Below are 14,923 nucleotides of genomic sequence, written 5' to 3' on the forward strand. Positions count from 1 at the left end.
GGATTTGAATCCTGGGCCCACCGCTTATGTGCTGGTGACCCTAAGCACATTTCATGAGCTTTGTGAGTTGTAGCTTCCTCATCTGTGAAATGACTCTGGCCAGCCACATTCTGGGGTTGGCGGGGGGGCGGTGAGAGACGATGTATGTAGCTCAGGGCAAACTCTCACATGTGTTCAGAAAAAGACATACAAGATGTTCACAGCACAGTTGGTAATAGCAAAAGTCAATCCATACACCCATCGAAGGGAAAATGGGTTACCTGTTGTATTTTCACATAATGGAATAATATGTAGTAACAAAAATGAACAAATGATACCAAAAAACATGGGTGAATCTTCGATATATAATATTCAGTAGAAAACAAGTCCTAGGAGACTGTGCATAACATGGTAATTTTAAAATAAAGTTCAGAGACAACTAAATCTAAGCAATATGTCATTCACATATATATGACAAAATATTTTTTAAAGCAAGGGAATGAAAAAATGCAAGATTAAAAGATATGGGTATGTGGACAGGGAGATGGGCTGGGCTGGAGGAGGGACCAAGGCAGATGTAAGGTATGAGTGACGGTCTAGCTCTTGGGTTGGCTGGTGAGTTCACAGGTGTCCACAATATTACTAAAAATTAATAATGAAACTAAAGAGGGCCACACATGAACCAAGGTTGAAATCAGTTGTGTGCCTAGGGTATGTCAAATTAAGAGAGAAAGAGAAAATACAAAATAGATGTCGGCCAATTTCATAATTCTCCATAGATCTCAAAGCCCTGGGAAATCCAATACAAAACAGTTATATTAGAGAAGAGAAAAGAAAAAAGCCAACTTTTAAAATAAGACAAATACACGCTGACATAGAGAAACCAGCCTAGAAGGTCCCCCCAAGTAACTTCTGACCATGAACTAGAATCACCCCCAGCCATGACTGTCTAGGGGCCCCCAGGCACACCTGAAGAGGACTGGTTCCCTGAGTGGAGCTGAGGTCCATTCCCTGCCCACCTGGGCATGTGGATGAAAGGTATAGCAGAAGAGGTTCTGGTTGGGCCTAAGGGGGAGGTCTTGGGGTACATGGGGTACCCAGGAAGCTATATAGTGTCACAAGCAAGGGACAGAGACTCCTGCCCGTGTGGGACAGAGGAGATGCAGAAACGGAGGGCCTCAGACTCTGTGGCAGTGAAACCTTTTAAAAGTCCACCGACCACTGTTATTCATGGGAAAGAAGAAGGAAGCCACCAACAAAGAGCAGACAGGGCGTCATTAAAGGAGGGAGGGAGAACACAGAGCAGGACTCTCTGGCTCATCACAAGGTGTGCACAGAGTGCTGGAGCTGGAGAGAAGCTGAGCAGAGGCGGAGATATCAGGGAGAAAGAAGGGCAGGCTCTCCTGTGCTTCATCAGGAGGACTGTAGTGTTGGTGGTTTATTTCATTGTTGTTTAGGTATGGGGGTGGGAGACAACTCTAGATAATATGCCAGTGTATTCATATAATTAAATATAAAAAACTCTCCAGAAGCACTGTCCCTTGATATTTTGGAAAGAAGAAAGCCTAGAGGTACAAAGGGATAAACCTTGGGTACTTCATTCCAGCTCTAAAGAGAAAGCCTAGCAACTGCTAGTGGCAGCAGGGGACTGGGTACAAAAGGCTTGGTGGCCCATCCAGGCTCAGTGGGAAAGTGTGCGGGGATCAGTTAGTGATGTCTGAATTGGTGTGGGCTTGGGGGGTTCTGGCACATGTGCAGACATGGGTCCAATAGATCAGCTTTCTTTATGAATATGTCCCTTTCTGCCTAGGCCACCACCAGGACCCCAGAAACCTAGACTCAGACGTTAGAAGCTTCTTTGTCTCCTCCTTTTCTTGCACCATCTATTTTCAGTGTGTCAGCAGAGCCTGCTGACTCGTCCTGTACGTTTCCACATCAACCGCACTGCTCCTCCCCTAGACTGTGCAGCAGCCCGTAAGCTGACTGCCCTCGTGCCAGTGCTTCCTGTTCCCATCACGCAGAACTCCCGGGGATGACTCTTCTGATGACCCCGTGCTCACCGCCCCCAGCTCCGCTCGGGAACCCACTTCTCTTGCCTTCTCTTGCCCTCCACCAACTGGCCCCTCTGCCTGACTCTGATGTGCCCTTCACCTCTCCTAGGCCCCCTCTGGGCTTCGGCCAGGTGGGCCATTTCCCCTGTGCCCGGCCAGATGCCCTGAAGCTTCTGGGGCTTCCAGGCACCCACTGTGCTACCCCACAGGAGCTCTGGCATGCAACTCAGATATCCAAAGCATATCTGCTTTTTCCTGAGTTTTCACTTCTCTGGGGGGAGGAAAATGCCACGCAGCTTAATCACGAGGGCTTTGATGTGCTTCAGACGATGGTCTCCAGTGATAGCTGCCCCCCACCAGGCCGTGGCCGAGGGCCTGGTTCAGTTACTGGCTTATGTGGGGGGTGTGGGTTTGTGCAAATCTGACTGTATCTGATTATTCGCCCTCTCTTCACACACACACACACACACACACACACGCACGCACACACACACACACACACACACAAATGCAGCCTTCACTTCAAAGCACTCAGAGTATTTTCAAGGAACTGCCTCACTTGGCAGCATTAAAAGTAAAATCTGGAGAGTGGAGTGAGGGCTCTGTCCTTCACCAATGTACCTGGGCAGGTCCTCATGAGACAGGTGGTGAAACCTCTGCTTTTCAAGGGGGAGTCGGGGGTTTCGGCTGATCCTGTCACAGGTTCTTTATTCTAGGCCAGTGTTTCTCAACCCGGTTTTCATTATGCCCCCCCCCCCCCATTTGAGACACTTCCTAAGCACTTCCCCACCACCCGCCTGACATTTCAAAACCACGGATACAACGTATACCTATGCTTTATACATAAAAAGAGTAAGATAGGTATCTTTCACCCCTCAGGACAAATGGCCACCCCCTCGGGGGAAGTATCTCCCCTACTGACAACACATAGTGTTCTAGATCAGCGCTTCTCAGAGTGTGGTCCCCAGACCAGCAGTGTCAGCATCGCCTGGACCCCACAGTAGGTTTAGGGTAGGGTGCAAAATTTTGCATTTCTGATAATTCCCAGGTGATACTGCTGCTGCTGGTCCAGGGACCATACTTTGTACCACTGTTGTCAAGGAAACTGGTATATTTTGGAGCTGGAGAGACTTGGGTTCAAGTCCCTGCTCTTCTGCTTAGTAGCTGGGACCCTTGGCCAATCTCTGTAGACCCTCTGAGCCTTGTATCCTTGTCTCCAAGTGGAGTAATTGTCTCCCTCATGCACTATTGTGGGGACAAACATGTTCAGCCAGTGCCTGGTACATGGTGGGCACCCAATAAATGGGGTTCCCCCACTCACCCTGGGGGATGCTGCAGAGCTGCAGAGGGCCAAGGAAGCGGGGTCAGATGGAGAAAGGGATGTGGGCTGCAAGGCCTGGGTGACGGGACAGGTTAGGCCTCTTCAGCCTGCAGAGAGGACAGTGGAGTGGTGGCAGGGCTGAGGGGGGTGTCACACCGGACAAAGTGGAAAGTGCTAGCCTGGGCTCGCTCACCAAATCCTCCTACCCCAGGTGGCAAGGGCTCTCCTGGCACCAGACAGAAGTCCGTGGCATCAATTAAGAGAAGGAGAGAAGCAAGCGACAGAACTCATCTGTCTCGTATTTGTGGAAAATGAAAGCGCTTCCAGCCCAGGACAAAGGACTCAGAGTCAGAACCCCCAGAGGGCTCGTTCAAATGAGTCCCTAGGCCCTGCTCCCTGACTCGGTAGTTCGGGGTGGGGCCTGAGGATTGGCGTGTCTAACAGGTGCCCAGGTGTTGCTGCTGGTGGTCCGTGGCCCCCACTTTGAGAACCACTGCTCCACAGCCTTTGGTAGAAGGTTCCCTATGCCAGGTGACTGAGGAAAGACGAAAAATCCAGTGCTTATGGGAAGATGATGGCAGGACCGAATCCTGGGCTGTGGGGCTTCTGGGGTGACTGAGAGAGCCTGCAACCAGGGCTCCTGGCCACCTGGGTGAGCCTGGCTTGGCGACAGGTAAGAGTGGCCACAGCAAGCAATTTGGATTTCTGATGGCATGACATATGCTAGTTTTCCCCATACCTGATGGGTGGTAGAAAGGAGGGAAAAGGCTGACATCTGTCGAGGGCTTACTATGCGCTGGCCTGTGGTACCCACTCACCCAACGCCACTCACTTTATATAATGGTTTCAATTACTTTTATTTTCACAGCTCTGTGAGAAAGATACCATCGGCCCCAGTTAAGAGATGGAGAAACTGATGCTTCAAGAGTTTCAATCACTCACTTGAGGTCACTATGCTGAGAAGAGAGGACGCCTCTCTGAAACAAACGGTAGTTGGGAATTAAATTAAGCAACTTCCCTGACCAAGGGGGCTTTAAAGGCACCTCAGGCCAAGAGCCTGTTCTGGACTCCTCCTGCACCTACATCGCCTGTCCCACCAGCAACGTCCTGTCAGCATGGCCTCCGTAGGCTCTGTCTCTGGGTCCCTCACTGTGATGCTAGCTGGGGACGGGACACTAAGGGCAACCTCCCTGATGGTCTGCTTGCTCCCTCCTGCCCTCCTCCAACACTCCTCTGAACACATCCCTTTCCTGCTGAACTGGCTCCCTGCTGCCCTTGGGGCCAAGGTCGGGCATTGTTCTGAGCCTGGCATTCCGCACCCTGCATGGCTGGGGCCGCCCTCTCTTTGTGGCCTCCCCTGTGTGCTGCGCTCAGCCACACTGAATTACTGCAGTTCCATGAACATGCCACGCTCTCTCCTACTCTTGGATCTGCTCCTTCTGCCTGCAACAACCCTCCCTCTACCATTCCCGGCTAACTCCAGCTCACCAGTCAGTGGGTGGCTCAGATACTCTGTGAGTCTACTCACCCCAGTGATGGCTGGGGGAGGCACCCCCTCCCATAAATTCTTTCTCACTTCTAATTATGGATATTTTCAAACACACACAAAAGTAGAGAAAATAGTCTAATGGATCCCCCTGAGAGCCATCACTCCATGTCAACAATTACCAACACAGCCCAGGCTTCTCTTCACAGTGTCCCACCCACCAGGGCATCACAGTCTGTCTCCCTGCCACACTGCAAGTTCCTGAGGCCAATACAGTTCTCCCACCTCCCCTCTCCCCCTGCCCCAGCCCTCAGGACATTAGCATAGGTCTCAGCCCTCATTAGCATGAGGTTAGAAGACCTTCAAACCACTGTGAGTAGATATCAAGATCCCCGTTTGTTGAGCATTTACTTTATGTTCAGGCATTCTCCTGAGCACTAACATGTCCCAGTTTACTGAGTCCTGATAGCATCCCTGTGAGGCCCAGGCTATTATTACCTCCATTTACAGACTGGGAAACTGATGCTCAGGTTACACAGCCGGTCAGTGGTGGAAGGCAAGCAAGACGGTCTAATTCAGGGATGGAGCTACCCATAGAAATAGAGTGTGAGCCACAGGTGTAATTTTAAATTCTCTTTTAGCCACTATAAAGGTGAATTAATTTTAATATGTTGTATTTAGCCCAGTGTATCTAAAATATCATTTCAACATGTCATGAATATAAGACATTATTACTGAGATATTTTACAATCTGTTTTGCATACTAAGTCTTTGCATACTGCTGTGGGTTATATTTGCAGCACGCCTTAATTCCAACCAGCCACGTGTCAAGTACTCAATAATCAATAGCAACTGTACTGGCCAGCACAGCTATGGCCACCTCCCTGGACAGTGGCCTTAAAGCCTGCACTTTCAATCATTTCTCTTTAAATGAGTGAAGGAGAAAATGAGTGAATAGGACTCCCAGGGACCCCTGGCCTTGATATTTCCTTGATAATTAATAATACTTAATATTTTATGGCCCTTTAGAGTCTCTCTGGCACCATCTTATCTACCATGGAGATTATTAACCCTGTTCGCTGGATGAGAATTATGGTGTTAAGAGGGGCAAAGCATCTTGCTTGTACACACTGCTGCAGGCAGCAGAGCTGGGCGTCAAACCCACAACTCTGGACTCCAAGTCCAGTGCTCTGCAGGGAAGTGGGACGTGGTTGTCCCTCGAAGCAGGACTGTCACTGTGTGGCAGAGGAGGTGTCTGTTCAGACCACAGGCTGGGCTGGCTGTTGGGGATGGAGGCTGCAGAGCCTTGTTTTGGCTGGGCCCCAGAGGAAGTGGTGCCCTTGGAGAGTGGCAGGACAGGCACAGGCCCAGGGAGATGATGGGGCCCATGCCAGGTTCTCTATGGGAAAGAACTCTGTCATTCTTCAGCCTCAGTTTGGCCACGAGAGGCTGAGAACAAATTGATGGCAATAAAGCCATAACTTACCTCTGAAGGCCTCTTTGTTCTTGGCAAAACAGAGGGGTCATTAGTAATGGGGAAAGCATGGGTGTGCAGACATAAATCCCCCAGCTGCAGGGCTGATAAACAGCGTGGAGGGGACGAGGCCCAGGGGAGCCAGGCAGGTTAACCACGTGCCCTGGGTCACTATGGGCTCAGGCCCGTGTTCATCCATGTGCAGACTGAGCCACCCCCTGCCCAGGCTCTGGAGGCAGCTGGAGACCTGGGCACCCACATTGGCCCTAAGGACTCCCACCTGGCTCTGAGAGCCCCAGAGGCTCTTTGTTCTCTCTTTCAAATGAAAATGGTTCCAGAGCACCTAGGGCTGGAGCAGGCCCTGCCAGGCACTCAGGCCCAGCTTGGGACAGTCAGCATGAAGGTACCCCTGTGGGCATCCCTTCCTCCTGCTTCATGCCAAACGGGAACTGGCCAAGCCTCTCAGGAAAGGGCTGCGTCTCCCAAGAGAAGCAGGTGTGTGAGGCCAGATCCTTGGCAGACAGTATTCTTTGCAGCAGTGTCTACACTGGCCAAGGGAAATAGAGACAAGGCCAAGTCCTAGCCTTCTGTCACCTGCTCCCCTGGGGACTCTGCCCTCCTGCCCATCTGCCTGCTATAGGCTCATACTGAGGCTGGCTTGCAGGGAGATTATGCCAGTCCAGGGCCAGAGGAGAAGGGCGGGCAGGCACAGGTGGGTGGCAAGCAGGTGAACCAGGCGCTAAGGGTGGGGAGGGAAGAAAAGAGAAGGGCTGCCTGCCCTTTCCCGAAGCTGTCAGAAAGGATTTGGGTGGGATCGAGCAGTGACAAACACAGGACCACAGAGGCTACCCTGTGATTGTTGTCCAAGTGCCATCTTACCAAGGATGGCAAACATGTGTCAGTATGGTTCTTTCTCTTTCCACACCCACAGCGGGTTCTACCAACTGAACACAGCACTCAGCCTGTTTGGCTTCATGGTCCTCTTCAGGCAGCCACTACCAATCAATCAAAGCTGGCATGTGAGAGGAAGCCCATTTGTCATCCTTTCTAAAAGCCCCCAAGGGACATCTGTGCTGGCAGTGGGAATCCTATAAAGCAATGCTAAGTGCTCCAGGACTTCTAGAAGTTTCTACCTCTTGCACCCCCTACCCCACCCCTGGACACATCCCCTACCTGCAGTTTCACATCCTGAGTCTCCCTTCTCATTCTGTTGTTTGCACTTTGGACTTCGCCCAGGAGAGTATGTTGCTGGACACTCATAGGATGCTGCCCCAGGCAGCTGTCCCCAGATCCTAAGCTCCAAGCCCAGCTCAGACACCAGAGGCTCAGCAGCTCCACCCTCTAGCTTCCTGCTCCAAGGGAAGGGGCAGGAGGTAGAGATGGCTGGGGCCATCTTTAAAAGTTGGAGAAGACCTGGGGTCAGGGACAGTCAGCCTGGCACCCAGCATTGACCTGGAATGGACCAATTCCCTGCAGAATGGCCTCCCAGAGTCACTGCAGGAATTTCCGGTCTGGTTCCCTGCTCCTCAGCCCAGAGGCAATGAGATGAGGGGACAATAAATACCTCACTCAGCCAGGTGTCCCTGTCACTGCTGCTACCTTATTCTGGCCCCCTGACTCCATCAACCTGGGGCTCAAGGGTGTTCTCTCTGATCTCCAGAGCAAGTTCCTTGTCACCAGGAGGCACTTGCTTTACTTTCCAGTTTGAAAAATTCATGGAGGCCAGCAGCACCCAGGGCCACCCTCCTCCTCTGCCCACCAGAAGAGGACCCCAGTTCCCAGGGGACTCTGCCTCCTGTCGAGCTGCTTCCTTCCTAGGACCAACATGCCTACATCCTGGCCTAAGGAACACCTGCATTTGAACCACCTGGGGCACTGCGAATAAGGACCATGCCTGATCACCACCCGTCCTACAGAATGAGAGTCTCTGTCAGTGCCAAGGACTCTGCATTTTTGGTAGGAGCCCCTGACGATTCTCACTAGTCTTTGAAAACCCACTGTCCTAGAGTAACAGTCATTCATTCATTCTACAAGTACATGTTGGGGTTTACTCTCTGCTGGTATCAGAATGGGGAAGCAGGGTGGAGGGAGCAGCAGCCCAAACCCACGCTGCTGCTGCTCTGCACATGAGCTGGTCTGGCATTTGCTCTGGGTCCTGGGTCCCCTGGGCTTAGAGGCACAATAGTAGTCATGCTGGCAGCTACCGGTCACAGGGAGCCCATAATACCCCTGATTTCCTGCATTTACAAAGATGTGAGGGGTCTCCTTCCCACCAGCAAACCCCCAGCTTCCCAAGGGTATTATTAGCTGCAAGCAGTAATAATAACAGCTAACACAAAATACCACACATATGTTAATTAAGCTCTTTACATATACTGTCTTCTGACCTTTGAACCACCGAGGTAGGTACTCTTATTGCTTCCATTTTATGGATGAGAAACTGAGATATAGAGACACACCCAAGACAATATGCTCAAGAATCCGTCCTCTATGTTCTTGATCACTACACCTTGGTGTCTTTGAACTTAAGGAAGAAAATGTCCCCCAAATGCCATTCCCTATCCTTGGGGGTATGGTAGAGAGGGGGGATGCGGTGGCCACTGGTCTGGTGGCCTGCCATCTTCTTGGCTATCGGCCTGGCATTCCCACGTGTGCCAAGCTGACCCTTCACTGCCTCATGGGTAGAGCAGGAAAGCCATGTGTGGGCAGGGACAGGAGGACAGGAACAGAACCAGCATCTGTGAGTGAGTGAGCAGCTTCTCATGGAGGTCTCACAAGCTCTGTACTACAAAGCCACCTAGCGCTGGGACAGTCAAGCGGAGCTGCTACTTCAGTCAGTCTTTGGGTGGAAACATGGGTCAGGGAATCCATTACCCAGAACCTTCTCTGTAGTTGGTCATTACTCTGCTCAACCAGAAGTCAGGGTGGGAGAGGAGGGCTTATGGGCCTGTCCCGCTATTGTCCAGACGACACATAAATTGCTAGTGGTCAGAAATGTGAAAGCAACATGAAACCAGCCAAAGCTGCAGTTGTATTTGTTCTAAAATAATGTCAAAACTGCTACATTTTCATCAAGTAAGGAAAGGAAAACGAAGAAAACCCAGAGGGCTACAGGAGTTTGGATGGGAGTCACCAATGATCTAGGTTCAGGAACCCTCGGTGCCCAGATGCCTCAGACCTTGGACACTGGCACACGCTCCTGCCCCCCAGCATCACCCAAGCAGCCCCAGACACCTTAGCCTCATCCCATGCTCCTCTCCTTTTCCCCTGCTCCTTCCTCCTTAATGCAGTCAGTCCCCTTGCCAGGTCCTTTGGCCAGAGTTGTCCCTGGGGGCAGGTCCCCCCATATCACTGTCCCACACACCCATGGACCTCTCCTCAGCACCCCCCGAGCCTGACACTCCTGCAGCGGCTCTTCCTGGATGGCGGTGAGGGACCAGGGAAAGCCTAGGCCTTACCTGAGACGATGGTGTAGCCAATCCCCCTGGGACGTCCTTTATCCTGGTCAATGGCTGTGATAACTCGCACAGTCGTGCCCTGGGAGGGAGAGAGGGGAGACTTGAGTTTGGTTGCACAGCCCCCACCCTGCTGCCCTCTGCCTTTTTAGCTCTCTACCCCTGCAGCTTCTCTCCCAGCTGCATGCCCTGAGGCAAGGCCAGTCAAGGAAGTGGGTGCTGTGTTCAGGCCTCAGCTGCTCCCATTATCCCTGGGACATACAATGAGGCCCCCAGGCAAACACCTGTGTTCTTTGGAGAGGCAAATCTTGCTGATACTCTCATTCCCCTTTCACCTTCCCATCTCCCATCATTTGGTTGGACCACCCAGGAAAGGAGAGCTGATGGAGGGGCAGCCAGTCAGGGTATAACAGATCTAGTTCCTATCTCAATCACCCATCAAATTGCTGTGTGACCTTGGAAAGGTTGCTGAACCTCTCTGGTCTCAGTCTGCCCCACCTTATTATGAGTAACAGCAAAACCCCTTGGGCCTTGATTTCACTAGAACCTAAGTAAAGGAGAATGTCACTGACCAATTACTCTGTGAATGAAAGCAACATAAATCCTGAAGGTGAGTATCTGCAGGGATGACTGTGGCAACCCTGGAGGCCACCAGAGCCCTATGAACCAGGCCCCATCCAGCACTGCAACCAGCAATTCCTACCTCAGATGGCTCTGTTCACGACCCCATTTATTCTCCTTGCAGCACTGGAGGAGCCGGGGTCAGGAGCTACAACTACCACGATGGGGATTCAGGGGTCCCTGCTCTTGGGAGCACAGAGTCTGTGGCAAAGGGTCAAGGACATATGCATAGACACACTGCACACATATGGGGTGCTTAGATATAGAATTGAATCCCAAAGTGCAGAAGTCCACCTGGAGGAGCTGGCAAAAGGTTGTACGTGTGGTGACATTGAGAGTGGGGTCACAGAGGATGAGTAGGAGCTTGCCAGGGAGAGAAAACAAAGAGGAAGGTGCTCCAGGTAAAAGACAGCACAGGCAGGGGTGTGGAAACACTGAACTCTCTAAGAAGAGATCCATCTGAATGGGCACATTCAAGTGTCAGTTGATTGGTTAAATAAGTGAATGAATGAATGAATGAATGAATGAATGAATGAATGAGAGGATCCTAATATCACCACCACTTGCTGAGTTGCCCCTTTCCTCAGAACAGCCTTCACTTTGCTCTTCAGGCCCTATCACACCACTGTCCAGCCGGCCACGCCTGCCCACCATACCTGCCTCAGGCCTGGCCCAGGCTGCAGTTTTCCCTGCATGGTGGACAGCAGGATAGCCCTGTCCCTGTCCCCTAGAGAAATATCAACCCTGACATCTGCTTGCATAATGAAGGGCCCCCTGGCCTTGGTGCCTTTCACCCATTCATCAGCTGAAGGCTGAATCCTGCATGCTGCACCCAGCATCCCCATCTGAGCACCTTTTCCTGTGGCGAGAGGCTTGTTCCCAGATACGGGCCCTCTGATCTGGAGGGTGGGGCCCTGGGGTGCAAGGTGCCTCCCCTCCAACTCCTGCTGGTCCACCCCCTCCTCCTCCCCAGCCAATGCTGCCCTGCACGGCTGTCTCTCCACCCTCTCCTGGAGCGCAGGGGTGCAGCAATCCAGAACACCTCTAGGTTAGGCTGAGAGGTGAGGATGTTCCAGGAGAAGTGACGCGCACAGAGAGAGGGACACAGTCCAAAGGCCAAGGCTGCGCAGAAAACAGGTCAGCCCCCCCCGCCCCCTTCTGCAGGGAGAGCAGCTCTGGTCAGATCCCCTGGGAGAAAGAGACTGTTCTGAAGAAGCCAGAGAAAGACGCCGTTAGATGAGCATCTCACGAAGTGGGTGCTGAGGACCTGAGTTGTGCCTGAGCCTGTGAAGTACCAGCTGCAGCAGGAGCTGTCCTGTATGGAGCACCCACACTGTGCCTGTCACTGCTGCAAATGCTTTCTATGTACTGGCTCATTTCCCCCTCACAGCTACCAGACAGCCCCATTTTACAGAAGCGGACACTGAGGAACAAAAGTTAAGTAGCCTTTCCAAGTGAGTGATGGAGCCAGGATTCAAATTCAAGTACTTCGGTTCCCAAAGGCTCTTGCCTGCCAGGCCATGCTGCAGGCCTCTGCCGCAGGTCTGTTTCAGGAATGGTAACGGCTGCTTGTGAAAGTGTTGCTGCAGTGCTTACAGCTTAAGCACTTTACAAGCACGAACTCATGTCAAATTTGGGAAAGCGTCGGTATCCCACACCTCCCTTGGAGATGCGCAATGGGCATTATTGTGGGTAAGGCTCCAGGAAGTAGTAAAGTGGTGAAGAAACCTGCTAACCTTTGTCCCCCGACTTGCTAATCTGAAGACAGGCTCTTTCAAGTAACGTTTGTCAACAGCCCAGACCAAGGGAGCAGTGGGAGGTCATTTGGGAAGCACTGAGCTAGACCTGAAGGGTATACACTAATAGCTTCCCAACATCACCCTACAGAGAGCTCTTCCTGGGATCCCTCCTCACTTAGGAGAGGCCTGGATTTGTCCCCAGGAGGAGGTCCTGAGGGTGTAGGACTCTAGCCAATAGCTCCAGCTGCCAGGACAGGCTTTCTGGACTTGGGGACAACTCCCTTTTTCCAGACCCATCTGGCCTGGGACCCACACATGTTCTGGCATGAGGGTCCCTAGGAAGGCCCTGGTCTGCTGAGGGATTGTGGGGTTGGGGGAAATGGGCATTGCTGGCCTGTGCAAAGAGGGGACTTGGTGGCCAAAGAACCCTCAGTCCTCATAGCCCTGTGTGTACCTTTCCTGTGGGCACTCCTGCCCTGGCTGCCTGGAGTCCTGGATGAGCAGGGCTCGGAGGGGTCTAGCAGGCAATCCAGGACCAGGCAACAAGGAGGCTGGTTCTCCACAGGAAAAGCCACACCTGAGCTTCCACAAAGTCAGATCTAAAAGGTCCCTGACAAAGTTTGCGATTTCATCTCTCTTTGGGTAAATAAATCCATTTTTAATAAAACTCTGAGCTTTTAATACAGGTGCAGCCATGAAGACTGACAATGTTATGAGAAGGAATTAACAGGGAGGAATGGGGACTCTTGGGAACCCACGGATCTTGTTTCAGATTATATTTTCAATATACTGAAACTTATTTCCAAAGACGAGGAGATGGGAAGTGAGGCCTCTGCCTGTCCTGGAGCTGGGCTCCTCACTGGGGCTCTGCCTCTCCAGAGAGGGACCCCAGCTGGGGGTGTACCAGGGCATGGCAGGGAGAGCAGGTGGGCAGGCTCAGGAGTGCTAGAGACAGGGCTCACCCTGACATGGGCTTCTTCCCTTCACAGGAACTCACATTGCAAGGAGTCCCGGTGGGAAATAGGCTACCCCCAGAAAGGCTAAAGGTACTGGGTCTGGGGGGTCCCGGCTCCTTGCGGTGGGAAGAGCAATACAGCAAGAGGGTTAGGGTTTTGACTCTATTGCCAGACTGCCTGCGTTTGAATCCTTTGAGTTACTTAACTTCTGCCTGCCTTGTTCTCCTTATCTGTAAAATGGGTATAATAACAGTTCCCACCCCTCAGCAACTGACACACATAAAGCACTTGGAAGAGCACCTGGTACCCAGCAAATGCTATACAGGTGCCTGCTGCTATTCACTGGGGCCTGGAATTGCAGTGAGCATCTGACAGAAGCTGAGGTGCCTGGCGCATGGAGGGCAATTTTGGGGTGGGCCCAGGTGGGTGTGCCAGGGGTGGGCGAGGGGTGGGTGAGGTGTGAGAGGCAGCCTCACCTATGAGGCTTACTACCAGTGGGACATTGGGGCAAAGTCCAGAGGAGCTGGGACTTCTCTAGAAGGAATGTGCATCTCCCCTGCTTTCTGAGGCCTGCCTCTGTCCAAAGGCACTGACCAGAAGAGCAGCTGAAGCCGGAACCGATGGGCTCTGCCTGCCTCGGCGTCCAGGCCCACCTCCCGCCCTCCCCGCTCGGCTGGGGCCACTCCGCCCCTATTTCCATGACAGGATTAAGGACCTGCAAGGTGGACGTGCAGTCTGTGTCAGGAGGGGGAGGTGTCTTTGGGGGGAGTCCTGAGGGGGCTGAGGGGACTTCCGACAGGAGCTGCCACAGCAGATTCCGAGGCAGAAAATCCTATTTCTCAGTTCTTAATTCCAGTCAATTCCAGTCAAAGGGCTGATAGGCATCGGCTGGCAGTAATTTGTGCAGTTTATCCGCTCTTTTCACCTTCTATCGGCCCTTCACTGACGGGCAGGATGACATGCTGCTGCTCGAGTGAGGAAATTAAAATTTGATGCAATAATCCCAAATAAGAAGGATTTTATTAGGTAATATATACACTTTAGATGAGGCACGCTGGCCTGATGCTCTGATACAGAGAGGCATACATGCTGGGAGCCGTAGATAAAGAAGGGAGCGAGGGAGAGTGGGCAAGGGTCCGAATGGAGGCCCTGGGCCAGCAGAGGGGAGACTGGGAATGGGGACCCAGGTCCTCCGGCCCGGGAGGCTGAGCAGCCTGTGGTGTTCCTCAGCCCTGGCGCAGTACTGCGTTCAATCCACGTTCCACACTGTAAAGGGACACAAAGTGCCTGGATCAAGGCACAGAAACCAGAAGCCTGGAAAGATCAGGCACAGGGTACTCAGGAATTGGCCTGAGGAGAACAGCTGTGCAGGAGGGATGGACACTGGAGAGCAAGCTCCTTCCAGGCATGAGGACAGGGGGGACAGGCAGAGGTGTGTGGACACAGATGATTCTGTGGCATTCGGGGAGCCAGGCAGTGCCCGGAGAGCCCCCAACCCCCAACTTAGTAAGGAAGGAAGGCTTCAGTGTCCTCATGGGGCCAAAGAGACAACCCCCTGCCAAGGCAGAGAGATATCAAGATCCCTGAGCCTGAGAGAGAACATATCAGATGTGACGAAACTGAGCATCAGGAGAGCAGGAGCCGAGGGGAGCAAATGTCCCTGTTTGCCTGGCCTGAGGGGCTGCCCTAGCAGGAGCCTGGGCAGTTATCTGGAGAGGAGAGGGGATGGCCTAGCACAGGGCCCTGTACACAGGAAGGGCTTAATAAACATCTAGTTTTTTAATAAAAGAATGGAACATTGAATGAATGGATAAACTTGCAGATCTGCAGATCTGAAACAA

The 14,923-nt window shown here is 52.3% G+C and overlaps 1 protein-coding gene across 1 annotated transcript in view; it reads right to left on the bottom strand.

Moving 5' to 3' along the window:
- LOC308567371 (cadherin-23-like) overlaps window positions 1–14,923 on the bottom strand; it is a gene marked incomplete at both ends in the record, with an annotated part of 250,272 nt that overhangs the window by 112,697 nt on the left and 122,652 nt on the right. The window contains one exon of the mRNA XM_081158790.1: window positions 9,770–9,848. Coding sequence (XP_081014916.1) covers window positions 9,770–9,848 — 79 coding nt within the window. The remainder of the gene's footprint in view (window positions 1–9,769; window positions 9,849–14,923) is intronic.

Source organism: Miniopterus schreibersii, assembly GCF_964146895.1.
Source record: "Miniopterus schreibersii genome assembly, chromosome: 14".
Taxonomy (NCBI): Eukaryota; Metazoa; Chordata; class Mammalia; order Chiroptera; family Miniopteridae; genus Miniopterus; species Miniopterus schreibersii.